The 21,673-nt window shown below is 48.2% G+C and overlaps 2 protein-coding genes across 3 annotated transcripts in view; one reads left to right on the top strand and one right to left on the bottom strand.

Moving 5' to 3' along the window:
• Nucleotides 1–21,673, top strand: part of LOC149342959 (unconventional myosin-Ie-like) — a 283,527-nt gene that overhangs the window by 33,794 nt on the left and 228,060 nt on the right. Inside the window, exons 3-4 of the mRNA XM_089545520.1 lie at nucleotides 730–819; nucleotides 18,754–18,848. Of these exons, the coding sequence (XP_089401646.1) occupies nucleotides 730–819; nucleotides 18,754–18,848 (185 nt within the window). The remainder of the gene's footprint in view (nucleotides 1–729; nucleotides 820–18,753; nucleotides 18,849–21,673) is intronic.
• The window catches only part of Ih (hyperpolarization activated cyclic nucleotide gated potassium channel Ih), a 415,526-nt gene that overhangs the window by 287,066 nt on the left and 106,787 nt on the right, over nucleotides 1–21,673 (bottom strand). The gene's annotated exons all lie outside the window — the stretch shown is intronic.

Here is a 21,673-nt window from a genome sequence, read left to right as displayed (position 1 = left end):
TTTTTTTTCCTTGCCTCTAAAGTTAGCCACGCCGCAGTTTCGGTAAGTTTGGTTTCGTGGAAAGAAGTTGTGTATTCGATCCTTAACAAATCTAGTTAGCGATCTCTCGCACGCAACTACTGCGCTTACAGGGAAAATGTTAAAGGTTAAGTGTCCTCTCCGCCGGATTTTTTTAAAGGGAAAGAATTCCCTCGCCGATAATTTGATAGATTTTTGCTGGCTTACTTGTAAATGAAGACTGAATGAAAGAAGAAAGTTATGTATATCTAAAGAAGCCGTTAGGGGTATGAGAAATGTAATTCTTTATGAGCAGTTGGAATTTTGGTCGGTATTTCTTGGTCCAGGAGTTTGCTGGCCTCCGCTGAAGCGTTTGCCTGCTTCACGAGACGAAACTGGTCTTATAGGTCCCAGCTGGCAAGGTACCGTGCAGAAAAAAATTAGCGTGATGAAAATAAAATTACGTTTACTCTTATCTTCACTTCCTGCAGCTCTCAAGAAAGGCCTCGGTTCATCACTTCTTACAGTTTCGAGCAGTCGGAAGTAAAGAACAGTTTTTTTCTTTAAGAACTGGAGGAAGTAAAGATAAAGTAAGCGTAATTTTTTCTGCACCGTGCTAAACTTTTTCTGCTTCGTATCTTGCCGGGCCAGTTGGTTCTGCATGTTAACTTTTGAACAGGGCGCTACATTTTTGCCCCAGTGTTGACATCCTTGACCTTAGCCGTGCACCAGACATACATCGGGCCCGTTCTGGTGTCGGTGAACCCATTCAAGCAACTGCCCTACTTCACCAACAAGCAGGTCGACCAGTACCAGGGAGCTGTGAGTATACAACCAAATTCTTTCTTATCTCCGGTCTTGCTTATTTTTTTTTTTAGTTTAGAAGTTGCCTTTTTGCATATTTGTGTGTGTTTATCAGTTTGCTTGTACGCTCTCATTGATTATTGCGGTTTAGTTTTCCCGAAGGTCTGTGTTTTTCTTAAGTGCGTGTTCTTTTCTTTTCTGTACGCTCTTTTGCCTTCCGCATGACCTTGAAGTGAGTTTCAAGAGCTTTGCTTCAAGCTTACACATGTGCTGCAAGCTTGCGTTAAGCACGATTAGGCACATGCATGCACAAGCGCAGGCACACGATTTTTTTTGCCAAGTACTATTATAAAGTATTTAAATTAGAAGTATTTAGAAGTACTATTAGAAGTATTTCTAGGGCTATTAGAAAAAATAAAGGAAGCTGAATTTCACATGCCCCGTTAAGTACGTCACCTGAATTGCCCCGCAGCCTACAAAGAAGCTAAGAGTCGATAGGATGGGATAGGCAATGCATAGATAACTAGGTAAAGGGGGCATGGAAGGGAAAATAAGTTAGACAATAGAAGATAAGGAATGTAGAAACTGATAGTGAGGCCACCGGTTCATTTAGTCGCACAGCAACTGTAATATTGCGAGCCGTATGAGGAGAAATGAGAGAAACACTTCCACCGCTCAATGCTGATAAAAAGGAACTCAATGTACGTATGTTTACTTTACCCTTCGCAATGTTGGAATCTTTCCTTTGGTGCCTTCAAGCTTAGGCATGTAGGTTATTCGCGCCAGAGTCGTTCGAAAAGCGGATCGTAATTAGCGCTGGCTGACGTCTATGGTGTATTGACTTTCTATAGACTTTTAATAGACTCTGTTGCCTTCCTGTAGGTATTTCCTTTTGTCTATTCGTAGGCTGACTCTCTATAGGAAAAAAGGTTTACTAAGAGAGAGAGAGAGAAAGAAATGGACGGAAAGGCTGGGAGGTTAACCAGGCGATGCCCAGTTAGCTACCCTACACTTGGGGAGGGGAACAAAGGGGAAAAAAGGAAAAAGAGCGGCAATGAAATGAGTTTTCTAAGTGTCCAGCGACCACCATGTCACAGGGACAGAGGGCGCGCACTGAAAACTGAAAAGATTATAGACGGGAATACAACCCCGAGTCCCTTAAGAATCTCAGGAGCGCTTTCACCGCTTAAGGTATACTAAAAGTCTAGGCTGTCTATAGGATCTGTTTTGCCTATCGACTAGTCTATAGGAACGGTCGATAGAATGTCTTTAGACTTTTTAGACAAAAGTCTGCAGACAGTCTAGACTATCTAAAGAAAATTATGTGAGTTGCGGCGGCTTTCTATTGTCGCGCCGGCATTACTAGTTTGCACATTCAGGCAGGTAGAGCATATTAATACGAAAAGCGAGAGAGAAAAAAAGCAGATGGACCGGGTTTGTGTGTCTGCACGAATAAAAGCAGCTGGTATGTGTTCCTTATCAACCGAGCAAGCTAAGTACCCCGCAAGGCCAACTCTCGACTGACGTGCTCCCATCTTTCAGCTCCGTCCGCAGTTTATTTATGTACCTGTTCTTCACAATAGCTATAAGGTGCGCCGTAGTGAAAGGCTCTGGATTAGCGTGAACCGAAACCTGAGTATGCGGGGGCGGTTCCTACATTTTGCTCCCATTAAAAGGCGGCCGTATGACCGAACCCACGACCTCCTGCTAAGCAGCAGAATGCCACAGCCAATGAGCCACATCAGTGGGTGCTTCGTCCGCGTTTAGAAGCCGTGGTTACGTCATGTGTTAGAACGTTTATGCGGAGCATCCATGCCTGTGTGCGTTTGTCGTTGCGTAACGTCTGGCGGAGGTTAAACGGGTGGACGGCGCGGGCTCAATCGCGATGATCAAGATTGCGGGCCTGAAGATCGGGAGTCTAGTCGTGCGCTGGCTGGTAGCTGCGTTCTCGTGCTCTCGCAACTGCACGCATCGTGTCGCGTGTCGCCGAGAAGTGCGCGCGCTTTGGCGTCAGCCATCGATCGGGCTCTTCTTGCCCGTGAGGTCGATTCGTCGTGTGCACGGAGATATTGCCTGAGGCGGGCAATGGAACTCGGAGAACAAGGGCAAAACTAAGATAAGGGTATAGTGAAAGCACGGCAGTGCAGGTCAGATATGGTAAGGGTAAAAGGAGGCGAGAGAGAGTGAACTGGGAAGATGAGATAAGGAAGTTTGTGGGGACAGGATATCCAAAGCTGGCGCAGAATAAGGTCAATCGGAGAGCAGTTGGAAAGGCCATGGACTTAGGGTAAGGCGTCGTTTTAATCACAAAGGCGCTAATATAACCGAAAATGGAGTTTTTTTTTTTTTTTAACACAGAGTTTTTCGGCCCGGATCTCAGAGGCTACGTTACACCGCCATTCACTTCAAAGCGGTTGCAACCCGCCCTTTTCGATAACGAGATCATGAGTTTGAATCGACTTCCCGGAAGATTTTTAAATCCGGTTTTTTCGTCTATAATTGCGTATTTTGCCGCTGGACAGATGTTGACACAGCCGGAAAGAGCAAAAAAAAAACGATTTTTACAGAGAAGAACGTGTTTCTGAGCGTCCATTGAAGGTTGCTCAAGATTATAACATTGATGACTGTACACACTGGCGCGGAACTCGTTGGACCGACTTTCGTTAGCTCGCGGAGCAACTTTGAGACTTGTTTATGTCCTACAGAGTGGCTTAAAGCAGTGGCCTTTTTAAAGCTCTTTTGATGTCTGAAATGATTTGTTAGGCGAAGAACGAAAAATATGAGAAGCGAATTCCGACCGGCGTTATTATTTTTTTTTTCGGTGGACAGTAAATGACGCGAAAAGCCTCGTCGCCAGCTGCTTCAGTCGCCGCCTTTCAGGAAAAACAGCAGCAGCTGCTCTTCCAAACTTCCATGTCATTAGCGCCGTTCTCGTTCGCTTTACACGTCATTTACTTTAGGTGTTGTTTTTATCGAGACAGGCTTGTGCCGGCAAGTGTGTAAGGCAAACTGTGTAATATAAAGCAACAGTATAGAAACGGCTATTGTAGGCAACGGGCTTCCGTATACCTCGAAAAATTGGGCTCACCGCCATGCAGTGCACGAACACAAACAATCCGGCAGTCCTCTCGAGCGGCAAGTTCCGTCATCGCGCAACAATGCACGAAAGCGCCCGTTTCGCCCCGTGCGTTGGCGGTGCAGGGCTTTGCACTCTCGAGGCCCGCACGCGCTCGCCCACGCTGCCGGGCGTAGTTTGGCTGTTTTGTCGGATGGACCGTCCGTGTCGGCTTTAGTATTTCCGGCGCACCCCACGGTCGCAGGCTTCCTCAGCGCCGCCGGCCGCGGCCAAGGGTGGGCCGGGCGCGCGCGTCGTGCTGTGCACCCCTACGCCCCCTGCTGCGCGTGGGAAGCGCGCAGAGCGGATCTCTACCACACACTGCTGCAGCTGGTTGTCATCTCTCCTAACTTTGCCATTGTTTCTTAGAGGAGGCGGGGGCAAAGCGTAGGCCGAAAGATTGTGTAGCTTCAGCAAAGAGAAGGCAATGAGAAGGAAGCATGAAGTGACGTTTCTGTATAAACAATTGGCAGTGGTTTAGCTCTTGTTAAACCTGGAGGATTGCGAAAGCAACAAGGAGAGAGAAGCGATGGAGAGCACGCGGCAGTGGTGGCGGCCCCGGCACGCTAGCTATGCGCCGCTACTGCGCATGCTCAACTGGCGAGCGTGGCGGCGGCTATTCCCCCCATCCCCAACCCAACCCGGGAGGACTGGGAGGCGACCCTGCTCGGCTGCCACGACTTACAGGCCCAACAAGCCTTAGTCGGGCGCGCCCGGGCTGCGGCCACCGCTACTGGAGTCCCATACTAGGGACCTCCACCTAGTGTTTGTAAGGATCACTCCCTTAAGGGCTGATCCAAACATACCTCCTGTCCCTTGTTTTCACCACCACCACCACCTCTGAGTCACCCGCGCAGCGACGGCGGCGACTCGCCAGCTGTGCGCCGTGTGACGTCACTGCTCCTCGCGCATGCGCAGTATGGCCTTTCCTGAGCTCCGCGAAATGGCTCGGCGCCTCGCGTAGTGTTGCTTCCGCAGCAAAAGAAAGGAAGTAATAAGTAATGAGAGCAAGACCCCCAGGCGCTTTCTGCTTACTTCTTTCCATTGCGTAGATTAATTATCGCGCAAGCACTTTCGCTAAAACACACAGGCTCGCATGTACAGTACGTACAGGTAGCTCCAATTTTTAAGGAACAGTGAGTTTGCGTGGAAGAACGAATTCTGCTTTTACTTGTGCAACGAAATCGAAAGTGCCACATGGCTATCATCCGTCAAGTATTCAGAACAGAAGAAAAAAGTGTGCCTTTTACTAAGACTTATACAGTAACCATCGAATCAATGGAGATAACGTTGTTCCATTTCATACTAAAGGTATCTTCATATGCATGGGGGAAAAGCCGGCGGTGGCTCAGCGGTTATGGTGCTCGGCTGCTGACCCAAAAGACGCGGGTTCGATCCCGGCCGCGGCGGCTAGAATTTCTTTGGAGGAGAAATTCTAGAGGCCCGTGTACTGTGCGATGTCAGTGCACGTTAAAGAACCCCAGGTGGTCGAAATTTCCGGAGCCCTCCACTACGGCGTCTCTCATAGCCTTAGTCGCCTTGGAACGTTACACCCCATAAACCAAACCAAACCATATGCATGTGGGCTATATAAGTAAAGCTGATAGTTTTCAGTGGGGTTGTAGTACTCATATGAGTTTAGTTTACACGTTCAGAACGCCAGTTAGAACCTGTAGACGTTTGGGGCGTCTCTAGCAACTTCAAGCTATATTGTGCGCAGTAAATTATTTGTCATGTACTCCTCAAGGCAGGCGTACATTGACCCTTAGCCCGAGGTGGGAGGATCTGGTGACGGCAGCTGTTAAGTGGTAGCGGGAGCAACTTCATCTGCTATTGCGTTCATGTAAACGATGCGGCACTTGCAGGTACGCCGGGTGGAAGCATATCTTAGCTACAAGCCAGCATCGTGTTTACTGTTTATAACACGTCTCTACCATTCCTATAATTATAAAGCCCCCTTTCCCTTCAGCGCGTCTCCACTGGTCTGGGCTCCGCGGTCCACTTCTACTCAATTCCTTTCAATATCGGTGACGTAACATCTTTCCAGCCTATGTCGCGGCTACCGTTTCTTCCGTCCCTTGAGCTCTCTCGTCATTTTTCGTGATCGTCCTGGCGTACGCTTCGCCAATATCTTTTCATCAGGTGAATGCAGACTGCCGCCATGCAAGAATGAGCAACGCGTAGCTCCCCTAAAAAATTAAAAAGAAAAAAAAAAGAGAAGCAAACGCTTTCGTCTTCGACCCGATATCCTCTGAGAATTGATCAGCATACAGCGCACTCTTCCGCCGGCCGATTTGCATGCTTTTTCCGTGAGAGAATTTCTTCTTGTTGCTTTTGTTGACGTATCCTTTGCATGCAGCTCACGTTTTTTTTTTTTTCATCTCCAGGTTCCGCGTCGCCTCCGCCGCGCCCCACTAAACGCGCGCTTCTCCCGCCTTTCTCGCCGTGGCTGCCTCGGTTTTGCATGCGTTCAGCCCTTCGCTTCCGGCACTTTTATCTGCTCGCGCACGACGATACCTAGCTGCCGCTCCTCCCTGGCGGACGGAGACTCCGAGAGTGGCGGCGCACCCTGAAACGTAACTTGCTCCTAGGGTTTTCTGCTGGTTACAGTAAAACCCGCACCGCGGTAGGCACTCTCCTCACTCTGAGCTGCATAAACCCCTGGTGGCAAACAAGCCACCGAGCGGACAAGAAAGAAAGAAAGAATGAAAGGAAGAAGGTGAAAGGAAGGAACTGTGACAGACAGACTATAGAAAAGAGAAAACGCGGGAGTAGAACGGGCGAAAGCTCGATTGAATAATGGAGGAATCTTTTTCGTTAGGCCTCGCCTGTCTGCCACCCTCCATGCCACGAACGGCTCTCTTCCTCTCTCCTTTGCAATTGGTCGTCGTTTTTTTTTTTTTTTACTTTTAGTCGAGAGTCTTGGCCGATCGCTACAGTGGGCTAGCTGGCATGCAGCGAGAGGGAGAGGGGGCGCGCGCTAGAGAGAGAGAGAGAGAGAGTGCACCAGTGGAAACGTGCCCGACTCTGGAGCACGACGCCCGAGGGAGGCTGTGGTGGCCAGGCAAAGCGACAGTGCTTGTGAGTCACGCCTAATGTCTTGCATTATGCAGGACATTAGGCGTGATGCCTCAGCTCCTCTGCGCTCTTACGCGCCTGGAGGGATGCCTTAGCCGAAGACATCGGCACTCCGTAGTCGATCGTTTAGAATGTTTTATAATGTAATAAAGAGTCCAGGGTTATAACATGTCCACGAGCAAACCATGGTATGCTGTGAAGTTCACTTTTTTTTGTATACACTCTTGTTTGAACTTTCTACCGCTCAAATAGCGCCGCTATCGTGGTTGGGGTCATATGTCGTAACGAAAATTTCCCGTCAGAGGCTCTGCTTTTCAAAAATTGCTATGACAGAACATGGACTAATGAAATATCGCAGTATTTCACGTCAATTTCGCTTCAGCGAGCAACCTAGACTAATTATTATCTTTCTACCCTTGGCTTCGTTTTCAATTTGAATCAAGCTTGAGTTCTACGAAGCCTTTGGAAGGGCACCCCAAAGTTATTTATCGCAATGAAAACTGGCCCAGCGCCTTAAAGCGCTTAATCCTTAAAAACCTTAGCCTGAAGTTTAAGCTTAAGTTTTGAGTTTAGGCTTAGTTTAAGCTTTGAGCATTAAACCATAAGTGAATACGCGGCAAATGCAATGGCTAGTTTGATAAAAATTTATCGATTTCTATCCATTTCTTTCTTTCAAAAAAGTCGAGTCTTCATCTCTCTCATGGCGAAAAAATTGTATCGAAATAAGCAGTACAAATAGAATACGACGTTTTTTTGTGTGCGTACGTGTGGTCGTCGAAAATGGCGAGCGCATCGCGCTTCTGATGATCTCGGCGCATAGAGAATTCCGCGGGTTTCCCACGAAGCAGCACCGTAATCTTAATATCACCATGAAGATTAGAGATCAGAAGATTCAGATCAGAACGATCAGAAGAGAGATCGTTGTTTGCAGTGCCGCATATCACTCACCAAAAGCAAAAGCATACGAGGCGATACACGAGGCAAGCTATAAAAAAAAAGAAAAAGTTTATGGGTAATTTTCTCAGCTTTCACTTCTTGTGCGTTTGCTATACTCTAAGCACGACTACGACTATACTGGAGTAAAGAGAAAGTTGCCGTCTAGCGAACTCCCTTTTATACCTATTTTGCTCTTTTTTGTTTAGAGTGTCACTCATGCCTTCCGCTTTTTCTATTAAATTACAGCAGAATGATTCTGTTTTTGCGCATGAACTCTCTGGTGTTGAAGAGTGCAATGTAGCTGTCGGTGTTTGAATTTACGAGAGGAATACTTTTCGAAAGTTAGTTTAGTAAGAAACGTTTTGTTGTAAATATTAGGCTGAAGTTTCACCTTTAATTCCATGAGTACTGGACAGCTAAAGAAACAACCAATAGCCTTATTAGACGGAACAGGCCTTTGTGAACATGCTGAGATGAGAAACATATGCGTTTTCTCTTAACTCTTTAAGGTCCGGGAATGACTTTATGACAGTCTTAATTGTAATTACTTAACTGTACCTGCTAGTTTAAAATAAAGCGCAGTTGGGAATTTCGCATAAAAAGTTACACATCTCTGTGGAATATATGGTTACATTCCATGCATAAATAATGGAAATATCTTAAATGCCGCGTCCCTAGCACCTCCTCTAATTGTTTGGTTTATGGTGGTTCAACGTCGCAAAGGAACTCAGGCTGTGAGGGACGCCGTAGTGAAGGACTCCGGAAAATTCCGACCGCGTGGGGTTCCTTAACGTGCACTGACATCACACAGTACACGGGCCTCTACCTGTCCATAATTGTTTCGAAGGAATGGTTGGCTAACACGCCAATTAAGCCTGTAGCGCAAGTTTCGCGGTTGTTTGCATACGCACTTTGTACTCTGTCCCCTTTCGCTTTCGCCACTAAAAGGCAGCTGACTTAAAAGTAAATAAATAAAATACAATAACAGCGCGCATCTCGGAAACTCAGGCGCGACATCCAGGCGAGACACCCGCCGTATTGCGCAAACTCGAACAACTCGGCGCACGAGAGCAAGCAGAGACGCCGGCGTTGCTTTCTTTAATCGCCCCCCGCTACACTCGCATCGCCTCCTTGATGGTCCGCCCATTGAGTTACGAAACCGTACCGAACCAAGCTTGGTGCGTCCGTCCACTGGGGCATCGAGGGAGAGGAGGTAAGCGGGGCGCGTCTTGTATTCTTCGCTAAGGCGCTGGTTAATGCGCGCCTCGGATTGTTGGGTTTGCGCCACAACGTTCGGGATAACGGCCCCACGCCCCGCAGTCGGACGTGATAGAAGGCTGCGTGCTCTGGCCCAATTAAGTCGGCCTCCGCGGGGTTGCGGTATCGCGGGCTATCAATCTCCTTCCTGAGCGCCTAATCTGCCCAAGTGCCCCGAATGTTTGGCACTGATTTCGCTCTTGCTCGCTCGACTGTCAGAAGTTGCGGCGGCGGAGGAATTCTTTCTTTTCGTCTTCTGACGTCGAAATAACTAGCCCCGTTTCGGTCAGGTTGAAGCGCGCGTGTTTCTAATGCGATAGCATTATATGGCTCATCAGCAACGAAACCTGGCGTTGTTGTCCGGCAGCTGTGACGTCACCATGGTCTCGCATGACGTCAGCAGTAGACCATAATATAGTTAGCGGTATACCGTGGTCAATGAAGCATGAATATTAAACGATATTGGCCTTTAGAGCAGGGTGAAGGCCTTGAGGTTGAATGTCTTTAGGGTGAAGGTCCTTCAGATTGGTTTGCGATCTGGTAGCCAACGAAAACGAAGGACAGAAACACGCAAAAAGATGCAAATCAAATATTCAATGAACCTCGCAGTAACTCATGGTTAGGCATTAATACTTTCGTATTCAGAGCACGTAACTAGTCTTAAGTGAACTCCGTAACTTTTGATTCTGCAGGCGTCACGCACCTTAAACAATCACTGCTCTGCTTCTGGCAGGCTTCACCCTCAGCTGCGCTTACTCCAACTTTTCGCATACTCCTGCGCGGTGTAGTTCCTTCGTTTTTTTTTGTTTTTTTTTTTCAAAGGCAAGTTTTGACCAACTCTATCCGAATGGTAGGAAAATCCTCGCATAATTAAGCGGATGTCGCACTCTTTACTCATGTATTTGAGATGGCTTCCTTGATCACACCGCGCACGAACGCACGCGCATGACACGCGAACTCCATATTAGAGAGTTTAATCGGCAGGTAGTACACCTACCTAGAGCCACGCAGTGCAAAACGCAGAGAAAAAGTGGTAGGGTTTTAACGTAGTAGACGTGCGGAAGGATGTGTTTAGCCTGGTTTGCTCATGGCTTTGCCTTTCTGGGTTATCGACACGTCTAGCGACGATACTAGTTCGATAGGAGTATTAGTTGAGGACGACGACCTGCAATACACAGCGCGAGAGTGTGTTGCAGTTTAACACGCGGCGAGATCGGCTGCGGCGATAGCAAAGTGCTCCCGTGCACAGGACAGCGAAACTATCTGTTTCCGCCGCCGCGGGTTCTGAACCCAATCGCTTCAATTTTTAATTTATTGATTTACTTTATTTAGGTCAATTCAAGGTCAGGCTTCAGCGGTGAAGCGGCTTTTGCAGCTTTGGTCGCGAAGTAGGGCTTTCGTTCTAAAAGCGTTCTGCAGCTTGCGTTACCCAATGCACGCACGCACGCACACGCACGGCGCACGCACGCGCGTCAAGGAAAGAAGAAGAGCTGAACACGGGACCAAGTGTGCGAGAAAAAAAATTGGGACCGTCGTAGTCCACGGGCAGACAAACCACGAGCTCCCTCTCGCGGTGCTACGCAAGTGACCCCCGCTGAGGCTGCTTCGCACATAACGGGGAAGCGGTAGAGGGCGCTCCTCTGGCGACGCGAGAGCAGCCCAGCACGCTGCTGCGGTCGTCGGTACAAGCGCGCGCACGCGTGGTGTATGTACCCCGCGGTGTTCGCGCTCGGGAACCCCCGGCACATGGTTCGTTGAGCCGCTGGGCGATGGCACGATTACGCATGCAGATGAGCTCGTCCAGGGTTTCCGCCCCCTCCTCCGCAGAGGAGCCGGTCACGTCGTCGCGCCTCCCGTGTTGTCTGCCCTTTCCCCCGGCGACGCTCTGAAAACCTGGCGCTGAGCATGTCGCTCCACCGTTTCTTGCACGTGCGTTGGCTGTGCCTGCATGCAACGCGCCGTTCCCTGTTGATGCCTTTGGCGAGGATTTTCTTGGTGTGCAGATTGGATGGGAGTCTGTCGCTTCGCGCGGCTGCCACCAGAGAATTGTTCGATATTAAAAGCATGATTTCTGATGTGTTGCTTTTTTTTAAAGCCGGGAACGTGAACTTAATAAATGGGAAGTACGGGATGTGTTCTGGTTGCTGAATTATTGATTAGAGAAGACACAGTCGCTTGTCTTTTTGTCATAGTTAATTTCTTTTTTCGGAACTCCCACTAGGGAATTTTTCTCAAAAGATGCTGGTTCGGGCGGTCGGTGGCGCCTTAGTGCTCCATAGTATCGGCGCGAACGTTGGTATTAAAGAAGAGCTTTATTTTTATTTATCGAATTATTGATCAATACTATTGGCCGGAGGCCCTTACAGGGATAAGCGCCAGGATAAGCTTGCTCGAAAATCGCGCGGCTTAACTTCGTGGTGTCATAAACGCATGACAGGACACAGAGCCCGCGTTTCACACTAGGGTCTCGTATCTTTCTTCTCTTAATAATACCTGGACGAAGCTAGGTGAAACAGAGTGACGAGAAGATCGTATTCATAACTACAGCATTGTAGAAAACTACAGAATTTTCAGTCGATCTGCTCCTATGTGCGCACTCGGAGGACCACCCACTTGGCACAGCGGTTCTAAATCGTCACTAAGTAACGTATTTAAGTCGGTGCTTGAGCCCGTAAAGAATTCTTTGCTTTTAGCTGTATGATTCATGTGCGTGAGCATGCTGAAGGCACTCTCCAGTTTGCGGTGGCACTTAAGCGGGTTGGTCCCGAACACGCCTTGCCCCTGACGTTGGTGGCGGCGATCCCATCACGCACCGCCCGTTTCTTCAAGCTGCTTATACCTGCTGCTTGATCCCTTCAAAGGTTCCGCAAGCGTTGATGATCAGTAACTGGTGCAATATCTCCCGCATCTAGGAATTGAGTGAAATGTCGTTGCTCCCTTAGGAGCGCCAGGGTCAAAGGCCATTTTGTCACACTAACCCCGCGCTGTCGCCTGTCGCACTGCAGGAATTTCAGAATATTGGCGGGACCTTCAAATTTTTATTGCTGTGTACTACCAGCATATCCGCCTGTACCCGCCGCGGTGGCTCAGTGGTTATGGCGCTCGGCTGCTGACCCGAAAGACGCGGGTTCGATCCCGGCCGCGGCGGTCGAATTTCGATGGAGGCGAAATATTAGAGGCCCGTGTACTGTGCAATTCCAGGGCACGTTAAAGAACCCCAGGTGGTAGAAATTTCCGGAGCCCTTCGCTACGGCGGCCCTCATAGCCTGTGTCGCTTTGGGACGTTAAATCCTCATAAACCATCAAGGTGGATCAAAAGTCACCTACGCAACTTCAGTCTATGGAAGCGACATAAAAACTTGGGAGTATAGGAGCAAGCGCCGCCGCCTACATTCTGGCCAAACAGTTTACCACGTCATACAGATCAGTGTTTTCAGCGGCCTCGAAGATTTCATCTCAGTGCAGCGCGTAGCGTGACAGTCAGCTATACTGTAAACAGAAAGGAGTACAAGAGAGTAAGCTGCCCTCTATCGCACTCCCTCCTATAAAAAAATATTACGCTAGAAGACAATTACTCCCTTTTTACTTCCATATAAGCGTATTCATGTTTAGAGTGTAACATCCGAGCTGCGGGTCAACCAGGGTGCCGTGTTTTGACTCCCTATGGGCAGTTTCTAAGAGGATGACTGTGAGTAACCAGGGAGTTAGTAGTCCAGGAATGAGTTGACAGCTGATCTGCCCGCAGACTGGCGAATTAACGGCGAGTCGCAACTTTTCCCGTCAGTTTATATCCACAACACAAGAGTTTCAGCTCTTGCGCGCTGCAGCGAGTAGAGCTGTGTGTGCGTCGTCCTCATGCCAGTGTGATTTCACTCTGCGCTCCTTCTTTAAACCATATTAGACCAATAAAGTATCTCCTCTTTATTTGGCCACCAATAAAAGAAGCCAGCGGTGACATCGCGGAAATGTACACAAAAAAAAATGCCCTATTTCGTAAGCTCAATGCTTTTCGTTTTCTATGACTACCTGGGATGTCTCCTGTACTACGATAAATCGACGGTGGAATAGTTCTGTTGCCGGATACCATTTAAGAACGAAGCGGTAAATGCCCCCAAAAGAGACCCTCCAGACATTGACGTCGACAGATTTTTCGGGACTTCGCGATTAATCTGTGCTTAATCCCCTGTCACTTTAGCGCGACAGTGGACTGACCTAGCTTGGCAGTGCATTAACTACGGATTAACCGCGACTTCACGAGAAACGGTGGATGCCATTGGCTGGAGGGGCTTCTTTGAGGTGCATTCGCCGCTTCGTTCTTGAATTGTATCCGACTATAGTCCGCATTATGTTAAGCCTTGTGCGCGGTACGCGGTTTAAGGTTTGGATGTGGGTTAGTGCAACAAAAAGGATAGTTCACACCGTAAAGAAAGCGAGAGAGACAGTGAATGCTCTATTGAATCTGTAGACCCGCCGTACAGCGGAATTCAAAACCTGCAAAGGGCGTTTAAGGTAGCTCATCACTCCTTAGGAAGCGCGGGAGGGGTAGGCCGTGGCGAAATTATCTTAGAGGAACACCTTTGTCGACCTTGTTTCAGACATGGTTTTGAACAATAGAAGCCGACGCTCGGTTTATGGAAGCAGTGAGTACTGTCTGAGGTACTTACCTCTGGGCGCAGTTTAAAAAACTTTGGGCTTCCGTTTTACTATGTGCCCTCATTATATACCGTCTCCCCCTCTCTATAGTGTTTTCTCTTATGGCGAAAAACTCGGTAACTCCTGCCGGCTTTGGACCGCAGCATTGTTGAACTCTGCAGGTCGTAAATAAAACTGAGCGGGCTCAACGCAGGAGTAGCCTAGTTTCTCCGTCGTAACGAAGAAACGGCTCAATTTAAGTTCGCCGCCTTTGTCGTCAGCCGGTGTAATGGCCGTGAAAAACTGCGCATTTTCGCGAAAAAAGAAGCAAACAAAAAACTTCAGATTCTTAACAGGGCTTTCGACTCGTTTCTTTTAGTATATCACATAGGCAGCTCGAACCCATTGTGTTCTCTCGCCGGGATCTTCATCCCAGGATCTTTATCGCAGCATTAATACTGGCGCTATTGTGCCAACGTATACGTTTAGCCGTGAGAAAAGGGGGGGGGGGGGATTTCGTATAATGGCGCTCGTTACCTACGACTGCCAACGAGTATGCGCGAAACTAAATGCTCCAAAACACAGCTGCTATACGCTTATATGGAATGCATATATACGGGAAACTGAGCGCTGGCGTAAGCTGGTGCGTCATTATAAAGCGCTCTTCGTGGTAGTTTCCAAGTGGAGCTGTTCGCGGTCGCTTCCTCGTTTCGCCGTTCTCCGACTAGACAAGTCGACGGTTCTCCTCTGCCGCACGTACAGCGCGTCTTGTCTCTCGGAAGCAGCCGGGGGCGATGGGTGCGCCCTCTATATAGTTTTGCCGTGCATTATGCTAAGGATTCTGGTCGGTCCATTTGTTAGCGCAGCGAAGTTCCGTTAACGCGAAGGAATGCGGCACCTGGTTCGTGTCTTTGTCGTAACGAGCCCCTTACGCGATTCGGCCTGTTAGTTTTGATTGCGAATGTACATTTTACTTAGGCGCCTAATGAAGCGTTTCTCCGATAGCGCATCCCTTGTGTGATGCTTGAACCGTGCGACCCGATACACGTAACGATAGGCGAGTTAGGCTGCTATGACCTTTTTTTTTCTTTTGAGGTTTCGACGGTGAAACTTCGACGCAATTTATTTCGAGAGTGAACGGAGCGGGTTTCGGAGAGGTTCCGCTGAATAGCACGCGTGGAGTTGTAAAGAGGTGCAGCAGCTGTTAAGTGCACCAAGGACTGTGTAAGGACCTCATAAACTTTCTATATAGCAGGCAGAATGTTATGCATGTGTATAATGGAGCAGATGGGATTTTTTTTTTTTTTTTTTGCGAAGCGGTTCCGCCCGAAGATCAACTCTGTTCATTTATTTTACTTTGATGCTGGTGTTAGAGTTCTTACCCCGGTTTCCGGCTGTGTGCCCTCAACATAAGTGCCTGATGCGCCACCATCATCTGGTTCCCTTCAGCACCGATGTGTTATCGTAAGGACGCCAGCATAATGCGATGTTCTTCCTGATGAAGGCACCGGTTTCGTAAGCTTACTTTCTACTTATTAGTTGCCCAATGGCCCCGCATTATTGCTCGTTTTCTTTTTCTATCAGGACAGGGGGAGGGGGGGGGGGTCACATTTCTGAGAGCAAATATCGCATATAATATATATATATATTCACTTTGCTAGGTTGAGCTTCCGCACGAGTGTCTTCTCTCAAACTTCGCTGCCATTAACGCACAGCCTGTCCGAGTCGTCTGCATTAGTCGCGCTATTTCCGACACTTGTGATTTCTTTGTCTACTTTCTGACCGTATTTTTCAGTCTCTCTCTGTTTCGTTACTTTCGTCGCCATTTTGCTTCGTTTTTGTCTCAGTCTGGAACAGCTTTTCTATTCCCGGTTCTTGGTGTTCACGTCGCTTCGTATTCTTCACTGAGGACGTTTCCTTAGTTTCCCTCATTTACATTTATGTTTCGAACTGTATCCTGTGCCTGTGTCAACAGCTGTGCAGTTTTTCTATCTTTTTTCCCTTCCTTAGCGACTTTAGCGAGTTGCATTCTTTTACTGTGCTCGCCATTTTTAATCCTTGCTTTCTTTCGTTCGTGGCCAACCCCATATGCAGTCCAATTCTCAACGGAGAGAAATCGATGGCTCTGTAGCTGTACAGATCAGTGGGAAGAGGGCTGCGCAACGCGGAAGAAAGGAATTTCTGCGTTTCTTCCTTTCCGTTCTTTTCTTCTTCTCCATCCTCGTCGGCCATTAGTGAATTGGGGCGTGGGATAAATAAACGCATAGAATAAACCGGGGCTAAGGCTTAGGGCCCATCGAGATAAGACGGAACAAGGGCGAAACAAGGCGCGAAGGCAAGAAAGCATGGAAAGTGGGACCTAGCAAAACTGCGCCCAGTGCCTCTGCAGCATATGGGAATGCAGCGGGCTTGCGCAAGAGTACGTACATACTGAAGTTGTGTTTCCCTCAGGGCGCGCAGGGGAATTCCTACCGTAACACGTGTCTAGGCGCGAAAGGAAAGTAGGCTGTAAGCACAGAGCTGGTTGCCATGGTTAGGAAGTGGCAGAGCTGAAAGGCGAAGGAAGCCACGTCGTCGGCGAGGCAGCAGCGGTAATGAGCGCCCTGGGTCGGAGGTTGCGCCTGATAGGCGGTGACCTTGAACTGACCCTGCCGGTCCGAGTTTGGCGGTGGCTTGTCGAGGGCTGCTTAATTCGCGTCGCTTCTGGAATTCTGAGGACGTGGGGGGCGCTTATCGAGGGACGACGTTTAGGCTACAGGGTGCTCTCTTTCTTAGCGTCAAAGGCCCGCAGATAGTGAAAAGAGAAAAGCAAAGAACCGAATTTTTAAAAAGTTCGATACGTGAATGAAATATTGTGTAGGTTGAACATAACTGCTTGTTTGTTCCGCTTCTGTCAAATTTTGAACAGCGCTCATATGAATGTTGAGAAATTTGTTTTTTTTAAGTATAGTGTTTCACCTGCAATGTTTTTTTTTGTGATACGGATACTTTTTCTTCATCGTATCCACAGCGACATACTTTAGAAGGATACAACATAGGAAGAAAAAAAAACAGCGGTAGTTAACACTGGGCTTCCGTCCGTGGCGTCCTGTATTCCGCTGGTCAACCACCACAGTAAACGAAATCATATTTCTAATGTGTTACTGTATTAAACAAGCCAGATATCAAAAATTGTGGAGCTTAAAATTTTTTTCTTATGGGTAGTTTCTTTTTTGGTAACAAGGAAGGTTTTAACTACCGACTACTTTTTATTCTGTGGAGAAATTCTGTGCGGCGGTCCTGAATGTGTGCGGAACTTCACTGCAGAGTTAAGTTGTATCCGACTATAGTACTACTAGTGCTCAGTGTTTGTAGATTTCTCATCAGTACCCCCTGTGTATACCGCGCTGGAAACAGGCATTGCTCAGCGTGTTAACACGATATAAAATGAACCGTAGTTACAACAAAAAAGAATAAGGGTAAAGATAGAACCGCGTACAAACGAGTGGAAACAGTAACGACCATTTAATATGAGCCCGTTTTGGAAATAAACAGAAAAGGGGGCGCTCCTGCGCCTGCCGAGCGGCACTGTGTCGGCGCTCCGCATCCTGTGCCAGAGCCCGCATTGCTGTTCGCGCGTGTGTGTGCCGAGGCGTGGCATCGCATCTCGCCGACGCTGGGCTGCGCAGAATAAACTATTGATCCGCCATGAATCGAGGTGTCTGCCGGACCGAGACGGGCCGAAATTGAATCTGTGGCGCGTTTGTTCCGAATGAATCATGACAAAGTAATGCTTCCTGCTGCTGCTGCTGCCGCCCGGGAAGCATTTTCCTGACGCCGCCTCTTCTCTTAGCCTCCCCCCCCCCTTTTTTTTTCTCTTTCTCTATTTTTTATATCTGTGTCACCCCTGGAAGCTCACTCCTCTTTTCCGAATTTGTTGCGTCTGCGCATTTTGCAACAGGTTACGTCAGTGTGTTGTCCGGTAGTTGCAAACGCTATTATAGCCTTACAATGGTCTTGTGCCACTGTCGATTCGGAAAGAAACGTGTACCCTTGATTGATTTGGATTGATAGGATTGAAGACTTCTACTGATGGGTTTTGTAGGCAGTATAGTCAAGTTTGCAACACCTGTCACCTCTGGCAAGGTGTAACCTGGCCAGAGGTGGGCAGGTTGCAGGCTAAACTAGGGCCAGGGTTAGACCAGGGTCAGGTTAAATGGAGGCGGCCATTTTATGCGTCACTGGCGTAAGTGCTCATAGTGCACTTTATATCTTCCGGCCATCGTTTCTCTCTAGCGGAACTGCAGTCTGGTTGCTGTTCAGCAGCTGTAACGTCTGGAATAAATCTTAACGGCACTGTAAACTGAGGTATTTTAACATTTATGTTTATTTTTGCTGAAGTCATTTACTTTCAAATCGTGCTTGCACGCGCAACACGCTTGCCTTTTGTTATGTTCTGCGTGTGTGTGTGTGTGTTTTCTTGAGCTCTGAAGTTCTGGTTTGAAAACTTGGCGTTGCGGTGCGTTGCGTTGCGTTGTTTAGAGTGTTGTGTTGAATTCCGTTTTGCTGTCTTGCTACGAGTTGATTCGCGGCTGTAGGCTGAGCACGCTGTTGGTTGGAAACTGATGTTCAGAACTGTTTCTTCAAATTTCTTTCTTTCTTGTCTTCATATATGCTTACTGTTCTAGGCAATTGTTCGCATAAACTGGCATAATGCGTTGCTTTCGCTCACCGTTACTGCTATATATTTGGCCGCCAACTGGGAGAACAAATATGCGGGTGTCCTTTGGCAACTTAGCAGTAAAGTATGCTTGCCTTCACACCAGTTTGTTTCTTTTTATCGTCTGATACCTCGTCTGTTACGGATCTTTCATCGAGTTTTGTGCAGCTGAATGAAAACAGGAAAACGACCAATATGACCAATGGAATTTTGCGATCCCTGTCTCCTGTTGCAGGCATCCTACGAGAACCCGCCGCACATATATGCTCTGGCAGACACCATGTACCGGAACATGATCATCGACTCCGAGGGACAGTGCGTCATCATTTCGTGAGTACCATCACTGCATTTAGGGTAGCCAACGATCCTATGGGATTTTGGAAAAAAAAATCGAACTCAAAGTCACTAGTTATCTTCAAGCTGACTGTAATGAACGTCGGAGACACGTGCGCCCAAACATGTTACTGAGATCATTTGTTGAAGAAGCAAACATGTTTCGAAAAAGAGAAAAGTATTCTCTGTCGCTTTCTGCCTTCGTGTACGAAGAGGTAGCAGTGACAGCTGTGTTATTGCGTTTGGTAGAACACACTTTTGTTACCGACTTACATTTCACATTTGCTTGATCACACAATCCACAGCCTTATTGTCACTGAAGTACGCAGGAAAGGGAACACATTTCATACCTCAGTCTACATCCCTACCCAAGACTACTTTGAGACAATACAATTGGGAGTTGTTAGCTGGTTTGCACCGGACAGGAATCGCAAAATTCTACGATGAGCGGACCTGTACGATGAAGCACCCTTCTCTTTTATCATCGAGGAGTAGTAGCGCATCTTTCAGGCTTATCACTAACGTCCTCAGGCCAGTGATGCCTGAACAGCCTAAAGCGGACGTCGAAATAAAACTGAAACCACTGCTTCCTAGCGCGGAAAGAGCGACAGCCGGCCGGGACGCGCCTCCGCTCCTTCCCGCGAGCTCAGTGGACTGACAGCGCCATCTCGTGCGTGCATTTTTTACGAGCGCAATAAAACCCCGGCTGCGCGTCCTGTCCAACTAGCGTCGTTCCATCTCTTGGTGGGACGAGGAGTCCAGCACGTCCATTGGCGGCAGGAACTCGAACTACTTGATCTTCGTGAAATGCTCTGCTACCGTGGCTCAAAAAGAAGAGACGAAAGATGTAGCACGAAAACAATTTCGGTGTTTGTGGTTAAAACGCCCGAAGTCGTAAAAGGAACACGTGAACAGCGCAACCGACGGAATAGTCACGATGAAAAGTTTATACTTGGGGGCCCAGAAAGGGAACAAATGAGCTTTGTCTTGCGAGTTGGCGTTCCTAGTCATTGTGCAGTGGATATCATATCCTGAGACATCTCTGTCGATGTTTTAACATATACAAATATCGATGTATTTAGAAGGCTTGGCAAGTGACGACCAGTGAGATTAAACGAACTATACTGACGTGCTCAACTTTTCTTTCAATTGGTCACTTTGAAGACCCGCTTTAGTAGGGTATAAGGCGTCTGTTTGCGGAGTTTTTTCGTCGCTATCGACTACTGTACGCGTGCTCATGCTTCTTCCAAATCATCCAATGGGAGGCGTCGCTGCGTTTTTAGGGAGAAAACTCGCTGCAGCCGAAATGTGCTGAAAGGCGCGCTCACGGACAAAAGAAACACGAAACGGAGAACGCGACTGCTGTTTTATGCGTCCGTTAATGTAGCTGGGCGGATTCTACAGTGCCTCCACCTTTAGGGATATTTCTGAGGCGCTGTAAAGCACTCAAATGGTACTGCTCTATCACTTCCAAATTATACGTATCGTTGCAGCTGTCTTAGCTCAGTTACCAGGTAATTTCGTTCCACAAGTTGTCCAGAGTGGTGGGATGCAACGAAGGCAAAGTATAGTTGCTCAGAGGCTCTAGAACGGAACTGCAGTAATCAATTGCCGTAGCCACGAGAAATTTAAAAAAAATGGAGATGTGGTAGTGGAAGGAATAGTATTTGGGAGTGGCGCAGTTCACTGAAGGCCATAATGCACTACAATAGTGAAAGATGTATTGCACCACAAATTCGGATCAAGCGCAGCCGTGTTTTTCGAGTCTTAACTGCAGGACCGTTATCCACCTTAGCTTACCAAACAGAATGCGGCGCCCATATCTTCCGAGTCCCTTCGAGAGAGCCCTCGGATGCAGGGGAGCTCTCACTAATTCCACCAGTCTCTCCGCAATTAATCTCGGAGCTCGCTAATCCAGGGCTCCGCGCGGGAGCTCTACGCGGGACGCTGTGCAAGGCTCTGTTCTACACCTAATCTGGCAGCGGGGGATTGGGGGGGGGGGGGGGGGGCGCTTGCGTACTGCAGATAAACCACGGCTGGCAGCGGTCGTTAGCGGAAGAACCGCACTAGTTTCCGCGTCGTTTCAAGTGGTGTTCAACGTGACGCGCATTGTCACTAATGGCGGCCCGTCTTCGTGGCTGACGACGTGGACGGGCAAAATGCCAGGGGATTAAGGCGGTGCTTAAGATGGGTTCCGGAATCGTTGCTGTAGATTACGGGTGGCCCCTGCCAGAGGCGCAAATGAAGAGAAATGTTGCCCGAAGCGGAGAGCCTACGAGTGGACTTCCGAAGATGTCTCATGAGGCGGCGCGTAAGAGACCTTCATCCGGGCAGATTTTTTTTTTTTCAGCAGTTTGCGGCTAATTCCTCAACGGGGTTGAAGATGCCCGCTTTGAACAGTGTATGTTTCGTTGTCAGCATCAAAGCATGTTTTAATTCGCGATAATCGCAGTTGTAGGAAAGCTGAAGTATAGTGCGAATACAGTAGTGGTAACAAATGCAAATCCGTCAGGTTTACATATACAAGAAATATAGCTCGCTAGTGCAAGCGCAAGTTTATTCCATGCTAATTCATCTTGTGTCCCTGTCGTCTGCGCGCAGCATGCCGCAATGCCTTCCTCATAAGGGCCCTGGAAAAGTGCTGATACTCGGGTGTTGCATATCGTAGAACGTTTTCTTGGCGATTCAGTCAGTCTCCACTATAGTCGCTATAGCCGAGATCTTGTAAAGTGTAGTGATAGTAAAAAGTCACTAACGCCTTCTTCGCGCATATCTTAAGCTTCTTTGTGAGCCTGTTTCCAGCAGCACGCCACTCAAGCTGC

The sequence above is a fragment of the Amblyomma mixtum genome, chromosome 5, assembly GCF_055824585.1.
Source record: "Amblyomma mixtum isolate Tamu chromosome 5, ASM5582458v1, whole genome shotgun sequence".
Classification (NCBI taxonomy): Eukaryota; Metazoa; Arthropoda; class Arachnida; order Ixodida; family Ixodidae; genus Amblyomma; species Amblyomma mixtum.
Note: the sequence above shows the minus strand (reverse complement) of the source record. Positions and strands in the feature narration are given on the sequence as shown.